General features: G+C 43.1%; 1 protein-coding gene across 11 annotated transcripts in view; it reads left to right on the forward strand.

Annotated features, from left to right (window-relative positions):
- The first annotated feature begins 17 nt into the window (after nt 1–17).
- Nucleotides 18–16535, forward strand: part of ahctf1 (AT-hook containing transcription factor 1) — a 131227-nt gene continuing 114709 nt past the window's right edge. For all 11 annotated transcript variants that reach the window (XM_033025864.1, XM_033025867.1, XM_033025870.1 and 8 more), the window contains exons 1-2: nt 18–345; nt 14304–14432. In XM_033025864.1, the coding sequence (XP_032881755.1) occupies nt 14312–14432 (121 nt within the window). In that variant the 5' untranslated portion in view covers nt 18–345; nt 14304–14311. The remainder of the gene's footprint in view (nt 346–14303; nt 14433–16535) is intronic.

Below are 16535 nucleotides of genomic sequence, written 5' to 3' on the forward strand. Positions count from 1 at the left end.
GCTCTGGGTGCGCGGCTCGCGAGAGTTGGCGGCCGGACGGACGGGAAATTGGAGCCAAGAGCAGTGCGCAGCTCCGGCTGGGAAATGGCGCTGATGTTAAAGTAAAAGGAGCGGGAGAGTGAGCGAGGAGCAAAAGGCACAAAAGGAAAGGAAGGGAAAGCAAAGCACCGCACCGCACCCTCCGCGAGCGTCAGTCCAAACAACAGTCAGTCCGCCCGCGCTGCTGAAAGGGGCGAGCCGATACACGGGGCCGGTGCCCTGGATTAATGACACGACCAGCAGCTTCACCCAGCCGGCGGTGGTGGTGGTGGCGGCGGTGCTGCTGTTGCATCCGATCGCAAACAGGTAGAAGTCTCCGGCCGGCCGGCATCTGATGTGCTCAGACCCTGATCCGGGAGAGGTTGGAGAGGATTATCTTGCGGGGATAGAGAAAGAGAGGGAGGCCGACATTGCAGCTGCCCTTGCCGCCGCGGGTTTACTCTTAGATGGCGAAGTTGGGCGGCATGCGTGGGGTGGGGGCTGGTGACTCAGTGCGTGTAGGCCTCGGCGCGCGTGGTCTACATTGCTCACATCGATGTCCAGCCCTCGAATACCCGCTACCGCAACGTGGTTTTCTTCTCGGGAGGAATTGTTGGTCGGATGAGGAAGGGAACAAGGGATCACTTTAGTGGTGTTGCTTTTCTGGCATGCCCTGGCCAAATTCACGGTGCGGTAAATGTGCTGTCGGGTAATCCGGTTGCATTAAGTCTCCGAAATCTTAAATGATGGCAAAGTCCGGAGTTAAACCAACGCAGCCTCCTTCGTCACATTTGGAAATGTAATGCTGTGATTTATAGATTCCTGGAGGGAATATGTAGATTGCACTTGTGAACAAGAAACCAGATCTTCTTTAAATCAGCGGTTCGTGGATCCAGTGTGTCGATTGTGCGTGTTGGGACCAGGACGTCTAAATTGAGCTTAGCATGTCGTGAGGAGTAGGGAGTCACTCGCACTTTAGTTTAATATAAATTTCCAACTTACGGTTAAAAAATATGTGCATGCTGGACACCTGAAATAAAACAAATGTTAGTAATATTCACGCGGTCAGGCATCTCGTGGCGATAGAAACAGTAAACATTTCCGGTCAATGATTGATATATCTGTCTCTCCCCACAGATACTACCTGACCTCATGAATATTTCTAGGATTTTATACCTCCTGAAGTAATAGGTTTCAAAATTCCTTTTATAGTACACAGAAAAGATGTATTTTGGTTTAATTCCAAAAATAGTTCTCTAGTGTCTTGATATACTTCGTCGTATGTTCTTTTTAGGTATTCTGACATGCAGTCCATATGAGGCATGTTCTGGCTTGTTTATTTAATACAGATGGTTTACATTGTGTAATGTGTAAATGAGCATGTTGCAGTCCTGTAAATTGATATTGACATTCTGGATGATTTTGAGGCTTATTGAGCATGAGCCATAAAATCCTATATATTGAATTGACGAAAGAATGAGTCATAAGTAAATAAAAGGAAAATTGTAAGTATTGAAAATAGAGGCAAAAGCATGTTGGAATGTTAATCTTGAGATAGCAATGGAATGGAAGAGCATTTCTGATGAACTGAATTAAGGCCGTGTCAGGTGATATAGATGTTAACAAAAAATATCGATGTGTAGCCTGAAACTCCTTTTAGGGTAAAGTATGATCATCCTTGTTCATTTTAAGGCAGCTGGAAGAGAGAATGATATTTAGTCATTTTGGGAGAGGTTTGGTTGGAGGATGATGCTTATATTGGATGGCTAAGAGACACTGGAGGGGACAAGGGGTGGTATGCTCAAGTTGATTGTTGGCACTTGTATAGAGAAACAAGCAATGTTTTTGGTTGACGTTGTCAATGAGCCCTATACAGATGGGAAATTAAGAGCGTTTGCGTAGCATTAGTAAAGAATACAGAAGGTAGTGAGATTGTGAAAAGCAGCATATAAAATGGCGATCTCATTCAATGACTTACAACAGACATTATCATAGCTGGCATTGGTTGGATTGAAAACATAATGCTGGTCATTTAGAGCTGGAATATCATACGAGGCAAAGATAATTTTTCCTTTTACACATTTGTTGGGGGCACTGTTCTGATAAGGATGACTTGGCTCAACAGTCAAGGTGCTGCGGTAAAACTGGACTATTACAATGGAACACAGCATGTAACCTGTGGGGCCATTACTCTTGGGTTGAGTGGTTACTTTGTATCAGCTGTTATTCTTTGACTTAGCTTAATAGTTTCTTTAAGTAGGTTTATGAAAGTTTCTAAATCTTAAAAACAAAATACTTGTTTCATTAGTAGTCTTGCCCCTACTTGGTAGCTAGATGCACTTAATAATAATAATAATAAATTTTATATTTAATGGGCGCCTTTCATACAAAATCTCAAGGACACCTTACATAGTAATCGGAATAAAAACATATAATCGGAGTAAAACAAGTAATTAAAGACATCACAATGACACAAATTAAAAACAGAATTCAATCCAAAAACAGAAAATCAAAAACACAGTGTGAAGAGAGAGCAGCGGCAACCAATTCGTGCCAGCGTCCACTCTCCCTTCACGGCAGCCATCTTGGACACAGACCTACAAGACTACAGTTAGACAAAAAAAAAAAAAAAAAGACAAAAAAAAATCATCCCCCCACAGTGGATAGCACTGTGGGGGAAGGCACAATGTCCAGCCCCACCCCATGTTCACCCCAAAGTCAGGCCTATTGGGGCCACCACAATTGCCTCTACGGAGGCCCGATGTCCCTGGCCGTTCTCACCAGGTGGTCTTGCCCCGGCGTCGGGAGAGTCCTTTCGGCGGCTGGGCCACTTGGAACGGCCGCTTCTTGGTTGGAGCCCGCGGCTGCCGAAGCCGACAAGGCCGCGCCGGTTTGGCGCTCCTAGGCTCCAGATGAAAAAGTCGGCGCCCGCTCTCGTCACTGCCGCCTTGCTGCCTCTACGCACGCCGTCTCTCCGCTCCGCAAACCCGCAGCCCGGAGATGTTGCTCACGGCGGTCCAGCTCGCCAGAGCTCCAGCGCGGCGACCCAGGCAAGGCATCGCCCGCTCCGCTCCAGCGCTCCAGCGCTCCAATGCAGTGCCGCCACGCAGGCCGAGGTGCTGGGTGGTTCCTGCCAAGAAACGGCGCTCCAAGCCCGCTGGTAGGCCACGAGGACGGGTCGACGGGCAGCCCGGAAAAAAGGCTGCCACACCGACCAGGTAGGGACCTATAAATAAAGTAACACCTACCCCCCCACATTAAAAGACCATATCCCCTACAAACAAAAAAACAGGACTCACTAAAAACTAAAAAAGCACTTGAGGTTTTTATATCTGTGGATAATTTATCTTCTGCTTGTGAAATTGTACTACTGTAGATTCTATTGATTTAAGTGCTGTAGGATTGAATTTCTTTGACAACATAGACAAATTTGGATAAAGCCTTGCAATGAGCAAACCTATTTTCTGAGTATTTTCATCACTAAATTTGTCAAACTTTTCGGATTGACACATGGTTATTTTTTTGAATAAGAGAACAGGAATGATATTGTAAACAAAAATGTAAATTAACTATTCAAGAAGGAACTGCAGATGCTGGAAAATCAAAGGTAGACAAAAGTGCTAGAGAAACTCAGCGGGTGCAGCAGCATCTAAGGAGCGATGGAAATAGGTTACTTTTCGGGCCGAACCCCTTCTTCAGACTGGAAGTCTGAAGTCTGAAGAAGGGTTTCGGCCCGAAACGGTGCCTATTTCCATGCTGATAGATGCTGCTGCACCCAGGATTCTCCAGGAGTTTCTCCAGGATTTTTGTCTACCTGTAAAATTAACTATCTAATAGGCCATTCTCACGTTACGAGCTGACGCAAGAGGTAACCCGAGTGAAGGGGTCGTGGTTGAGCACGATATAACAAGTGAAAGATCAAGAGTTTAACCGAGTTCCCACGGGTAGACGGCAGTTTCCCGTTTACTTGTCATTTCTGCGATGTTCCCAGTTCGTCTCCCGAGTTACTCTTGAGCCAATCCTGATTGAAGTTTTGTTTTAATAAGCAACAGTGTTATGTTTTAATAAGCAACAGTGTTAAAGAAGTCCTCTCCATCCTGTGGCTTGTTTTAAAGATATAATTCTGAGCGGCCGCATCTATTGATGTGACCTACAAAGGGAAAATGCGCACCATCCAGTGCCAGAGCAGTTATACTTATGATTTGTTTGAAACACACAGGTTTGATATGTTTTAATTGAATTTACTGCCATGTCTACACACTGCGGGGAGACGGGAGATTAAATCTTTGAATGTGGACGGATGTGCACATCAGATTGTTGTGAGACGGACTCAAGGTTCGCCTCCTGAGTTGCTTTGGTGCCCAGGCGTGAGTTGAGATGGAGAGAGGTTGGGGGGGGGTGGGGCGTCATTAATCTGTCTGGGGTGACATGGCTCTTGGGTTAGGCTGGGATCATTCTCTGCGGGTTGATCTTAGTGCGGGAGACAAGTGCAGGAGAGGTGTACTGACTGAGTGGGCAGAACTTTGGAAGTGATTGCCCACCAGTCTCAAAAGCCGCTGTGTTTCCCTGTCCCTGGGATAACAGGGGGCGATCAAACAGCACAATACCCCCCTCCCCCTCCAACTCCAGAGGAATCCGCTCCCCGATGGGCCGCTACGGCGACAAGTGGCAGTTCGCCAACAGCCCGAGCTGCGCCCCCTCATTCGCCACCCCAAGAACAAGACGTACCATGCACACCATCAGCTTCTGCCCCTACGGGGAGCGTGTTCCTCTGGAGTTGGAGCGGGGCTGGGCTGGAGTTGCTGCTGGCTGTGGGTCTCTGGGTTCTCCGTGTTTGCAGTGGGCCTGGGGGTCGGTGACCCGTTGGTCCTGACGTCTCCGGCCACCCCCCTGGACAGGAGCTGAGACTGGGAACTGTACCGCCCTTGCCCCCTCCCTCTGCAACTGCAAACAACCACACTCTCCTGCTCACCTGCAAGGGCGGTACAGTTCCCAGTCTCAGCTCCTGTACAGGGGGTGGCCGGAGACGTCAGGACCAACAGGAACCCGCTCCCCGATGGGCCGCTACGGCGACAAGTGGCAGTTCGCCCGAGCTGCGCCCCCTCATCCGCAACCCGGGTTCCTCTGGAGTTGGAGCGGGGCTGGGCTGGAGTTGCTGTTGGCTGTGGGTCTCTGGGTTCTCTGGGGGTCGATGTCCCATTGGTCCTGACGTCTCCAGTGACTGGCACGGACCTGCTGGCATTGCCGACATGAAGACAGTGCAAAGCCCCCGTGCCGGTGCAATGGGCGGGGAGCTGGAGAGGGGAGGGAAGGGGTCACACACATGGCCGGGAAGCAGAGGGGTGTAGGTGGGGGTGGTGACAGATGTGGCCAACAATGAGTGGAGAAAGACAGAAACACCGACGTGCAAAGGAGACCTACAATGGTCTCTCTCGCGTGGCAGGTGACTGTCGCTGGGAAACTGAAGGGAGCGACATTCTGCTGCTGCCTGCCTGCTGAGTTAAAGAGTTCCCACAGTAGACTCACGATACACTAAGGTAAACGCACGGGCCACTACGTTCTTAAATCGAGTTAAAATGTTTCAATTATTAACCACAAGAGTAAAATTGACTCGTGGAAAATGTCAAACATGTTTGATTTTTTGCAAGAGTAGACAAGTTACACGAGAACCTGCCGTTAGCGCCACGATGCACTACGTTGCGTCCACGAATGCCGTACGTTAATCGTACGTTATTACCACGAGGTTTAACTCGGGTTACCTCTTGTGTCAGTTCGTAACGTGAGAATGGCCTATGAGCATTTATTAAGATCAGTTGCTATAGGTTCAAGGCAATTTGTCAGCTGCTTTCTCTTATTTTAGTTCTTAACATTGATTTAATTTACCTCAATTTATGACTTGCCTAGTCATTGTGCTGACTGAATTCTGATTTGATAGTTAGTCATCATTTTCTTGCTCATTGTTAGTAGGTACTACTGCCGACCTGTACACAAATTTACATTTTATTTGATGCGTTATTTCTGTTTGAACTTTATGCAAATCTTCCCTTTTACCACTTGGATATCACTTATTGTGTTACGAATTGATTCCATGAGTTTGCAAGTGCAGCCCAATAACTATTGCAGTTGAAAGTGATCTTTCAACATTCCATTTGACTCTTAACAAAATAGTATTGGATTAAGTTAATATCAGTTTATTTTTTGTTCGCCAAGTTGTAATCATTCCTAGTGTAACATACCTGCTGACCATTGTTAGTTATGACTTAGTCTTTCAAAGTTATTCTGTAACTAAATTTATTTAGCTACAGGGGGGAGGTGGAGAAAGCTGGAAGAGAGGTGGGTGTGGGATAAAGCTAGGCTTGTGGTAGGTAGATTCTGGTGAGGTATTTTTTATTGGCAGGTGAATGGACAAAGGCCACAGGTGGGAAGAAGACAAATAACTGAAATGAGGAGAGAAGAGGAACAAAATGTGAAGTTAGAGCAAAGGATAGAGGTGGAAGGGGACAGGGGTGCGCATCCAGGTGGGGGAATGGAAAGAAAGGGGGCAACAAAGACGTGAACTGGAGGAACAGTGCCTCTGATTCAGTTCGGGGAGCTTAAAAACCAACAGTATGAACATCGTGTTCTCCAATTTTAGATAAACTACCAAAAACATCCCTTCCTTTTTTCCCCTCTTCTTTTCCCTGTACCTCACCTGGATGTGCATTCATTTCTCCCTCTATCCTGTACCTCCTCCCTGTCTCCTACCTATATGTGTAGGATGGAACGGCAGAAGCTGGTTTAAACTAAAGATAGACACAAAAAGCTGGAGTAACTCGGTGGGTCAGACAGCATCTCTGGAGAAAAGGAATAGGTGACATTTCGGGTCGAGACCCTTCTTCAGCTTTTCACTGTACCTCAGTACATGTGACACTAAACTAAACTAAAATAAACTAAACTTCAGCTTTTTAGTGTCTGTCATCCTTCCACCTAAGATAGACACAAAAAGCTGGAGTAACTGCGGGACACACAGCATTTCTGGAGAGAAGGAATGGGTGACGCTTCCCATTCCTTCTCTCCAGAGATGCTGCCTGTTCCACTTTTTGTTACTCCAGCTTTTTGTGTCGATCTTCGATTTTAAACCAGCTTCAGCAGTTCCTTCGTACATCCTTCCACCTATATATCCTTTCTACTGGCTTCACAACTTGTGCCTCTTCTCCTATCTCACTTACCACATGTAGTCACATTAGGAGAAGGAATTTGTCTACATGTGGTAGCAAGTTTTATGGTTAAACCACTCTGCTGGTAGTTTCTGCATTCTTACCCAGATTTATTGATTTTTATTTGTTTGTCATTACATAATATAACTGCAAAACTGGGGCTAAAAAAATCAAAATTATCAAACATTTGTATGGTAATAATAAATGACTAAAACTGACATGGTGCACAATAGTTTAAATTTTCACAGCAGCTTTAACGTGTCCCTGAGGTTGTGTTTCAAATAGCAAGTCACAGGATGTACAAAATTTAATTCTCCACATTTGACCAATACTTGAGTTTGGAAATTTGTAGAAACTTTGATTAAGATGTCTGTTAAAATGCAAATATTTTCAATTTTATGATTAACCAATCATAATTTCAAAATTTTCAAACACTAATTAAGCAATTAAAAAAAAAAAAATTTTTTTTAAAAATTCCCTCCAATCCTCAGTTCCCTCTATTAATCATTTTAAATTTATGCCGTCTAGTTATTCGCCTCTGAGGGGAGATAGATCATTCCCTTTCCTCTTGTCCTCATATTATTTTAAACACTTTAATCAAGTCTCGCTTTGGTCATTTTTGTTCTAAACGAAAGTACCCCACATTGTAACTAATTCAATCTTGACAACAACATGGAAGTTTGTGCACCCCCTCTAATATTGTGACATCCTCCTTGTAATGCGAGTGTACAGTGCATTCAGAAAGTATTCGGACCCTTCACCTTTTCCACATTTTGTAACGTTATAGCCTTATTTTAAAATGGATTAAATTCTTTTTTTTAAATCGTCAATCTACACACAATACCCCAGAATGAAGAAGCGAAAACAGGTGTTTAGAAATTTTTGCAAAGTAATTAAAAAGAAATAACTGAAATATCACATTTATACAAGTATTCCGACCCTTTGCTATGACACTCAAAATTGAGCTAAGGTTGATCCTGTTTCCATTGAATATCCTTGAGATGTTTCTACAACTTGTGGTAATTTACCACCAGTGGTAAATTAAATTGATTGGACATGATTTGGAAAGGCACACGCCTGTATACTACGGTTGGAGCGATCCCTTGCCTGGGATCGCTCCAACTATGGCCTGCGGACTTTACGTCGGAAGTCTCGGGAGAGGCCGTGGATGTCGGGAGCTCCAATGTCACGGAAGGTTTGACCAGCCCCGACTCGGGGATCGATCGTCCGGCCCGGAGGAACTGACATCACCCAGATGCAGGAGCTGACTGCCGCCGGCTACGGGAGTCAAGATCATCCCGTCAACTGAGGACTCGAGGCCCCCGACCGCGGGAGAGCAAAGGAAAGGGATTGAACTTTTTTCGCCTTCCATCACTGAGGAATGTGGAGTCACTATGATGGATGTTTACGTTATAATGTTTTGCGTGTTCCGCTGCTTTTTATTTGTATGACTGACGAGGCAACTGAAGTTCTGCATATGTTGCAAAATATACTTGGCTAATAAAGCATTATTGTGATTGATTGTGATAAGATCCCACAGTTGACAGTGCATGTCAGAGCAAAAACCAGGCCATGAAGACGAAGAAATTGTCTGTAGACCTCTGAGACAGGATTGTGTCAAGACACAGATCTGGCGAAGAGTATAAAACAATTTCTGCAGCATTGCAGGTCCCGAAGAGCACAGTGGCCTGCGTCATTCTTAAATGGAAGAACTTTGGAACCACCAGGACTCTTCGTAGAGCTGGCCGCCCGGCCAAACTGAGCAATCGGGGGAGAAGGGCTTGGTCAGGGAGGTGATCAAGAACCCGATGGTCACTTTGACAGAGCTCCAGAGTTCCTCTGTGGAGATGGGAGAACCTTCCAGAAAGACAACTATATCTGCAGCACTCCTTTATGGTATAGTGGCCTTTATAGCAGAGTGGCCAGACGGGAGCCACTCCTCGTTAAAAGGCACATGTCAGCCCACTTTGAGTACCGAAAGGACTCTCAGACCATGAGAAACAAGATTCGCTGGTCTGATGAAACCAAGATTGAACTCTTTGGCCTGAATGCCAAGCGTCACATCTGGAGGAAACCAGGCACCACTCATCACCTTGCCAATACCATACCTACGGTGAAGCATGGTGGTGGCAGCATCATGCTGTGGGGATGTTTTTCAGCGACTGGAACTGGGAGACTAGTCAGGATCGAGGGAAAGATGAACAGAGCAAAGTACAGAGAGATCCTTGATGAAAACCTGCTCCAGAGAGTTCTGGACCTCAGACTGGGGTGAAGGTTCACCTTCCAACAGGACAGCGACCCTAAGCACACAGCCAAGACAACGCAGGAGTGGCATCGTGACCAGTCCGAGAATGTCCTTGAATGGCCCAGCCAGAGCCCGGACTTGAACCCGATCGAACATCTCTGGAGGGACCTGAAAATAGCTGCCAACCTGACAGAGCTTGAGAGGATTTGCGGAGCAGAATGGGAGAAATTACCCAAATACAGGTGCCAAGCTTGTGGCGTCATACCCAAGAAGACTTGAGTCTGTAATCGCTGCCAAAGGTGCCTCAACAAAGTAAAGGGTCTGAATATGTGTAAATGTGATATTTCTGTTATTTCTTTTTAATTACTTTGCAAACATATCTAAACACCTGTTTTCGCTTTTTTATTATGGGGTATTGTGTAGATTGATTTTTTTTTAAAAATTGATCCATTTTAGAATAAGGCTATAACGTAACAAAATGTGGAAAAAGTGAAGGGGTCTGAATTCTTTCTGAATGCACTGTATGTGGGAACTGCAGTAGTGACCTAGTACTAAGTTTCAGCAGAACCCCCTGTTCCTTTTATTAACTTAGGCAGAGCTTGTATCCTTGTTACTTTGTTTGTCTTGGATACTTTTTTCTCCGTGTTCTGTTGCCTTGGGGGATAGATCCATGGATGTGGATTTCTTCTGATCTCTCGGTATCCTGCCATGTATCTTTCATTTCCTTGCCTTGTTTGCCCTCCTTAGACTTTCGCTCACACTCTCAAATGCATTGCTGGATAAATTCCATTTGATATGTTTGTGCCTAACCACTACTTTGACGTATTTATATGGCTATAGCTTTTTAGCTCATTATTGGCCGACAGCAAATGTTTATATCATGGCAAACCACTTAAATGCCACCTGTATGTTTTATTAATATATTATACCACAAATGCCAAATAACTTGGTTCTGAGCCCTTTCCAAACATAATTTCTAAGCTTCCTTCATGAGCTCATATAATTTCTAAGGGCTTCATGAACTCCAAACATTATTCAGTAGTGTGGGCTGCATATTGGTGCAGGGTTCTTCATAAGACTTCCTGCATAGGAAACTATAGTTTTCTCCATGTGCCATGCTAATTGACCACTGTAAATTGCTCCATTGTGTAGCTGAGTTTCGTGATAGTGGTAGATTCTGGGGGAGGCGATGTGAATGAGGAAAAAATGGGTGTGGTGTATATGATGATCCCCCACCTGTATCCACATATCACTCGCTGGGCTTTGTCCTGCCTTTCCTCTCTTCCAGCTTTCTTGACAGCACGGATGGATAGGGCAGTGAAAAAGGCATTTTGAATGCTTTTCTTTATAGGCCAAAACATGAGCACACGAGCTCAATGATGCATTTGTATAAAACATTGGTTACACTGTACACAGCTGGAAAGGATGTGGTAACAATAGAAAGAGCACAAAAGAGATTAACAAGGATGTTGCCTGGAATGAAGGGTTGTGATGAATGGGTGAAATTGGATATTCAGGGTTTATTACTGGAATTTAGGAGGCTGGGGGTGACCATATAGTGGTTTATGAAATTATGAGGGATATGCATCGTCAGAATCTTCTTTCCAAGGCAGATGAATCCAGCTCACAGCACATAGAACAGTACAGCACAGGATCGGGCCCTATGGCCCAAAATGTCCATGCCCTGAAATTGATGCCAAGTAAATTAATCCCATCTGCCAGCATGTGATCCATATCCCTCCATTCCTTGCATATCTATGTGCTTATCTAAAAAACACCTAAATGCCACTGTTGTATCTGCACCACCACCCTGGCAGTGTGTTTCAGGCACTCCCCATTCTGTGTGTGTTTTTTTTTTAAACTTGCGAATCTCCTTTAAAGTTTGTTCCTCTCACCTTAAAGCTCTGCATTCTAAATCTTGCCATTTGGCTCTGCATATGAGCATGGCTGATCTATGTTTCCCTATCAACCCCATTCTCCTGCCTTGTCCCCGTAAATGTGGGCGCCCTTGCTAATCAAGAACCTATCAATCTCCGCTTTAAAAACATCCGATGACGGCCTTCAACACCATCTGTGCCTATGAATTCCACAGATTCTCTGGCTAAAGAAATTTCTTCTCATCTCCATTCTACAAGTAAATCATTTTGCTCTGATGCTGTGCTCTCTTGTCTTAGACTCTCCCGGTACTGGAAACATTCTCTCCACATCCACTCTATAGGCTTTCATAATTTGGTACGTTTCTATTGGATATTATTGTGTCCATTATACTTAACTCCAGCAAAGACAGGCCCAGAGCATCAAACGTTTTTCATATGTTAACCCAATCATCCCTGAAATAATTCTCATAAAACTCCTTTGGGCCCCTTCCTATTCCAGCATATCCTTCCTCAGGTATGAGATCCAAAACGGCTCACAATATTCCAAATGTGGTCTGACCAGCAGCTTATAAAGCCTCAGCATTACATCCTTGCTTTTATAATCTAGTCCTCTTGAAATGAATGGTGATATTGCATTTGCCTTCCTTACTACTGACTCAAACTGCAAATTAACCTTCTGGGAATCCCACACCAGTACTTCCAAGTCCCATTGCACCTCCGATTTCTGAATTCTCCTTCCATATAGAAAATAGTCCATGCTTTTATTCTGTCTACAAAAAGTGCACAAACGCACACTTTGTTACTCTGTATTTCATTTGCTCCACTTCTTTGCCCGGTCTCCCAAACTGTTCAAGTCCTTCCGTAGAATTCCTCCTTCCCCAACACTACCTCTCCACCTATCTTCATTTCATCTGTAAACTCGGCCACAATGCAATCTGTTCCATCATCCAGATCATTACCATGTAACATGAAAAGTAGCTGGCCCATCATCGACCCCAATGGAACACCATTCGTCATTGTCTGCCAACCAGAAAAGGCTCGCTCTATCCGCACTCTTTTCCATCTGCCAGTCAGCCAATTTTCTATCCTTGCAAGTAGCTTGCCTCTAATACTATGGGCTCCTATCTTGTTTCGCAGCCTCGCATGCAGCACCTTCTCGAAGGCCTTCTGAAAATCAAAGTAAGCAACATCCACTGACTCTCCTTTGTCAATCCTGTTTATTACTTCCTCAAAGAATTCCAACAGATTTGTCAGGCAAGATCTTCCCTGAACAAAACCATGCTGACTCTGACCTATTTTATAATGTGCTTCCAAATACTCTGAAACTTCATCCTTGAGGATGGACTCAAATCTTACCAACCACTGAAATCAGGCTAACCAGCCGATAATTTCCATTCTTTTGCCTCACTTCCTACTTGAATAGTTAAGATACATTTAAGATTTTCCAGTCCTCTGGAATCATTCCTGACTCTAGTGGTCCTTGAAAGATCACGACTAATGCCTCCACACTCTCAAAAGCTTGTAGGTTGGTTACCTAAAATGGAAAGAATTCAATGTTTATACTGTTGGGTTGTAAGCAACTCTAGCGGAATATAAAGTCACAGGCCTGGCTTTATCCTGCCTCCGTCTTTCTCCTCTCTATTGCCATCAATCTGAAGAAGGGTCCTGATCCAAAACATCACCTCCAGAGATGCTGCTTGGCCTGCTGAGTTACGCCAGCACTTCATGTGTCTTCTTCTTCCAAGGCAAGGTTTCTCTGGAACACAACTATTGTGTTGTAACAGAATTACCTATACATACTGTACACTTGGCACTGAGAAATGTTGTTGAACAGAGATAACTTGGGTGAACACAAGTCGTGGTCTGATCAACCACAGCTGGGTCGTCTGGGTGACGGTGTCTGATGTTGAAAGACCCGAAGCACCCAATGACCCCAGGTTACATCACTGATGATGTGTTCAGGAGCATCTATCGATGTATTTGTATCAATCAGTTCCTGAAATGGGAGCATAGGTAGTCAGGGTGTGAAGAAGGTGCATGGTATACTTGCCTTCATCAGCCCAGGCATTGAGTACAAGAGTAGGGATAGTAAGTTACAGTTGTACACTAGATTGGTTAGGCCACACTTGTATTGTCCACAGTTCTGGTCATCACATGTTCGGAAGGATATGATTAAGCTAGGAAGGATGCCGAAAAGATTCACAAGGATGTTGCTAGAACTGAAGGGCTTGTGAAAGCAGGAGAGATTGAATAGGTTCGATCTGTTTTCTCTCGAGTAAGAGGCTGAGAATTGACATGAGGGAGATATGTAAAATTGTGAGTTGCATATATAGGATAGATAACCAGTGACTTTCCCATGGTAAGGGTGTCTAAAACTTTAAGTCATTGGTTTAAAGTGAGAGGAATGATATCTAAAGGGATCTTTTTCACAAGTGTAATTGGCACCTGGAATGCACTGCCAGAAGAGGTAGTGAAGTCAGGAACAGATTATACATATTAAGAGGCCTCTGGATAGTTACTTGAATGAGCAGGGCATAGAAGGATATGCAATTAATGTAGGCAAATAGGATTAGTCTAGTTAGGCGGTGGTTGGCATTGTCGCGATTTTTCCTGATAATGGATAATCTATGATTTGGTAATAAGCACGTTGTCAACTCGAGTAGCCCATTTCCTGTGCTGATAAGGCCAGTAAGACTTAAATTCTGAAATGTTAATCAGAATGTAAAGGGAAATGTTAGATTAAAAATATTCATTTATGATTTTCCTACAATTATGGAATAGCCAGGGAATTCATTTCTAAAATACACTTTCTGTAATTCAGAATTCGGCATTCAGCAGCATTGTAATAAGTAAATATTTATCTAGATCACAATCACAAATGCTACATTCTAATCAGATTATAATTGTTGGAATGGTTGCTCAGTTGCTTCTGATTTACAGCATATATTTTGGTTTATTTTATTTCAGAGTGAAGTATGTGTGAACTAACAGCACAAGTCACAAGTAGTTTACTACAGTTTCCAGAGGTGACCATTGAAGCTCTTGGTGATGATGAGACAGCACAAGATGTAGGACTATATGGGAAAATTGCCACTGGTAAGCCTTAAATTCTTTACTCAAAACAATTGTTTTTTTGTTTGTTTTCGCAGCCTCTAAATAAAATTCATGTTTTGGAACTAAAAAAACCCAGAGAATTTTGCATATACCTTGTTTATGCTTTTTTTCTTTTCTCCAACAAAGTAATGAATAAAGAATACTGAATATTAATATGCCTTGACTATTGAGGTGTATATTATGGTGATTATACTTGTTTGTGATTTTGGATAACTTTTTGTTTTGAGTTATTGATTCTGTTGTGTTTGTACTTGATTTGATTCAATAATAAAATTGGATATAAATTGTGATATATAACTTTTGTCAAAGCTTTCCAGAAATAAAATAATTTGTTTTGCATATCTTAATAAGATCTGCATGTCAGCCTAAAGCAGATATAAACATTGGAACTTGTAAAGATGTTTTGCTGGAAAGATCTTCCAGATTGGAATGCACTACCAGTTGTACCTTGCAACATTACAGGCTGTAGCTGTTTGAAATTGAATATCAGTTCAGAGCAAAACCGAAAATAATGTATCTTTTAAATAGATTTGACTTTGTCATGAACTGAAAATTAGATGGAAATTATTCAGTAGTCCTGCACACAGTGTATTCTTAAGGGAGAAGCACAAGCCCACCAATGCTAGCCCTCGCAGTTAAACATTTTCTCTGGCCCACTCCACACTGATTCTTGAGGCAATGAGATCACTAGCTTTTTTCATTCCTTCGTGAATGACAATAGAGGACTGAATTCTCAACCAGATGATCGATAGACCTGTATGGGGGGCCGGGCTTCGCTTCAGATATCCAGCACAGCAGCATTGCCTGAATTGTGCCTCTCTACACATAGTACGATAATTACCCCTTTTGCTATTTATTCTATGGGTGCTCTTGCAGGCGATACGCAAGGTACTATGGGATAATTTCATACCTGGATATAAATACGAATAAAGTGCATTGTTTTTAATCAGAGACATAAGGGCTGTTTAAAATTTTAATTTAGTGTCCACTTGGACAATAATAGGAATAAATTGTATCCATATGAATGAATTATTTCCACATAGAACATTTAGTGTGCTTCAACATTTCAAAATTTCTCTGGGGGAGAATTATGTCCAATTAAGTCAATATAGAGACAAAGTTACCCACCCACATCACCTCCATCACAAGATTAAGTTGTAATATAGCCCATTCTCAGTCACGCATGTGACGAAAAATTGTGGAATACATCTCTCCTAATTCTGAAAGCATTACAGGTATATTGTTTTGCACTGTAGATATGATTCTTTTTTGAGGTTTATGAAGTTAAATATTTATGTTATGCAGACAATGTTTGTTTAGGATCAGAGGTCAAATATGATTGGTCACGTGTGTGACCTCACGGAAGCATTTTTTCCATAACTCGGTTTAATCTTACAAACTCTTGTGAATTTTAAAAAGCTAGAGTTCTTATCTTTAGTAAACATGCATATAGTTCTGTAGGTAGGGAAATAACAACGAATAAGATTAATCTCTTACAATAACTTTTTAATGTATTACTTTATGTGATGTCATTTGGTAACGTGTGTGACATTTTGGTTCACTTTCCAAATAATGGCCCATATACACAATTACTATAGGCCCCCAAATAGTCAATTTGAAAAGCATATATGCTGGGAGGTTACAGGTGGCTGCAAGACTAATAGGGATGTCATAAAAGGGGGTTTTAACTTTCCCAATATAGACTGGGACTAATGCCAAGGACTTAGACGGAGTGAAATTTGTCAAATGTGTTCAGGAAAGTTTCCTGTAATATGTAGAGGGACTTATAAGGGCAAGGGGTAATTTGATCTACTCTTAAGAAATTGTGAAGGGCAGGTGACTGAAGTGTTGGTGGTTGAGGCTTTTGGGATCAGCTGATAGCATTAAAATAGTTGTGGATTTGTCCACAAGCAAGAGCTCTGAATTAGAGTCAGGCCAACTTTGATGGCATTAGCAAAGCTGCCAAGTAGTACGGATTTTTCGTATTTTGTACGGAAATGCAATAAGAATACTGATGTACGATTTTACGTTGTTAAATGGGGATTTTTTTTAAATCGGCCCGACTTCCTGTTTCATTAACATACC

The sequence above is a fragment of the Amblyraja radiata genome, chromosome 8, assembly GCF_010909765.2.
Source record: "Amblyraja radiata isolate CabotCenter1 chromosome 8, sAmbRad1.1.pri, whole genome shotgun sequence".
Classification (NCBI taxonomy): domain Eukaryota; kingdom Metazoa; phylum Chordata; class Chondrichthyes; order Rajiformes; family Rajidae; genus Amblyraja; species Amblyraja radiata.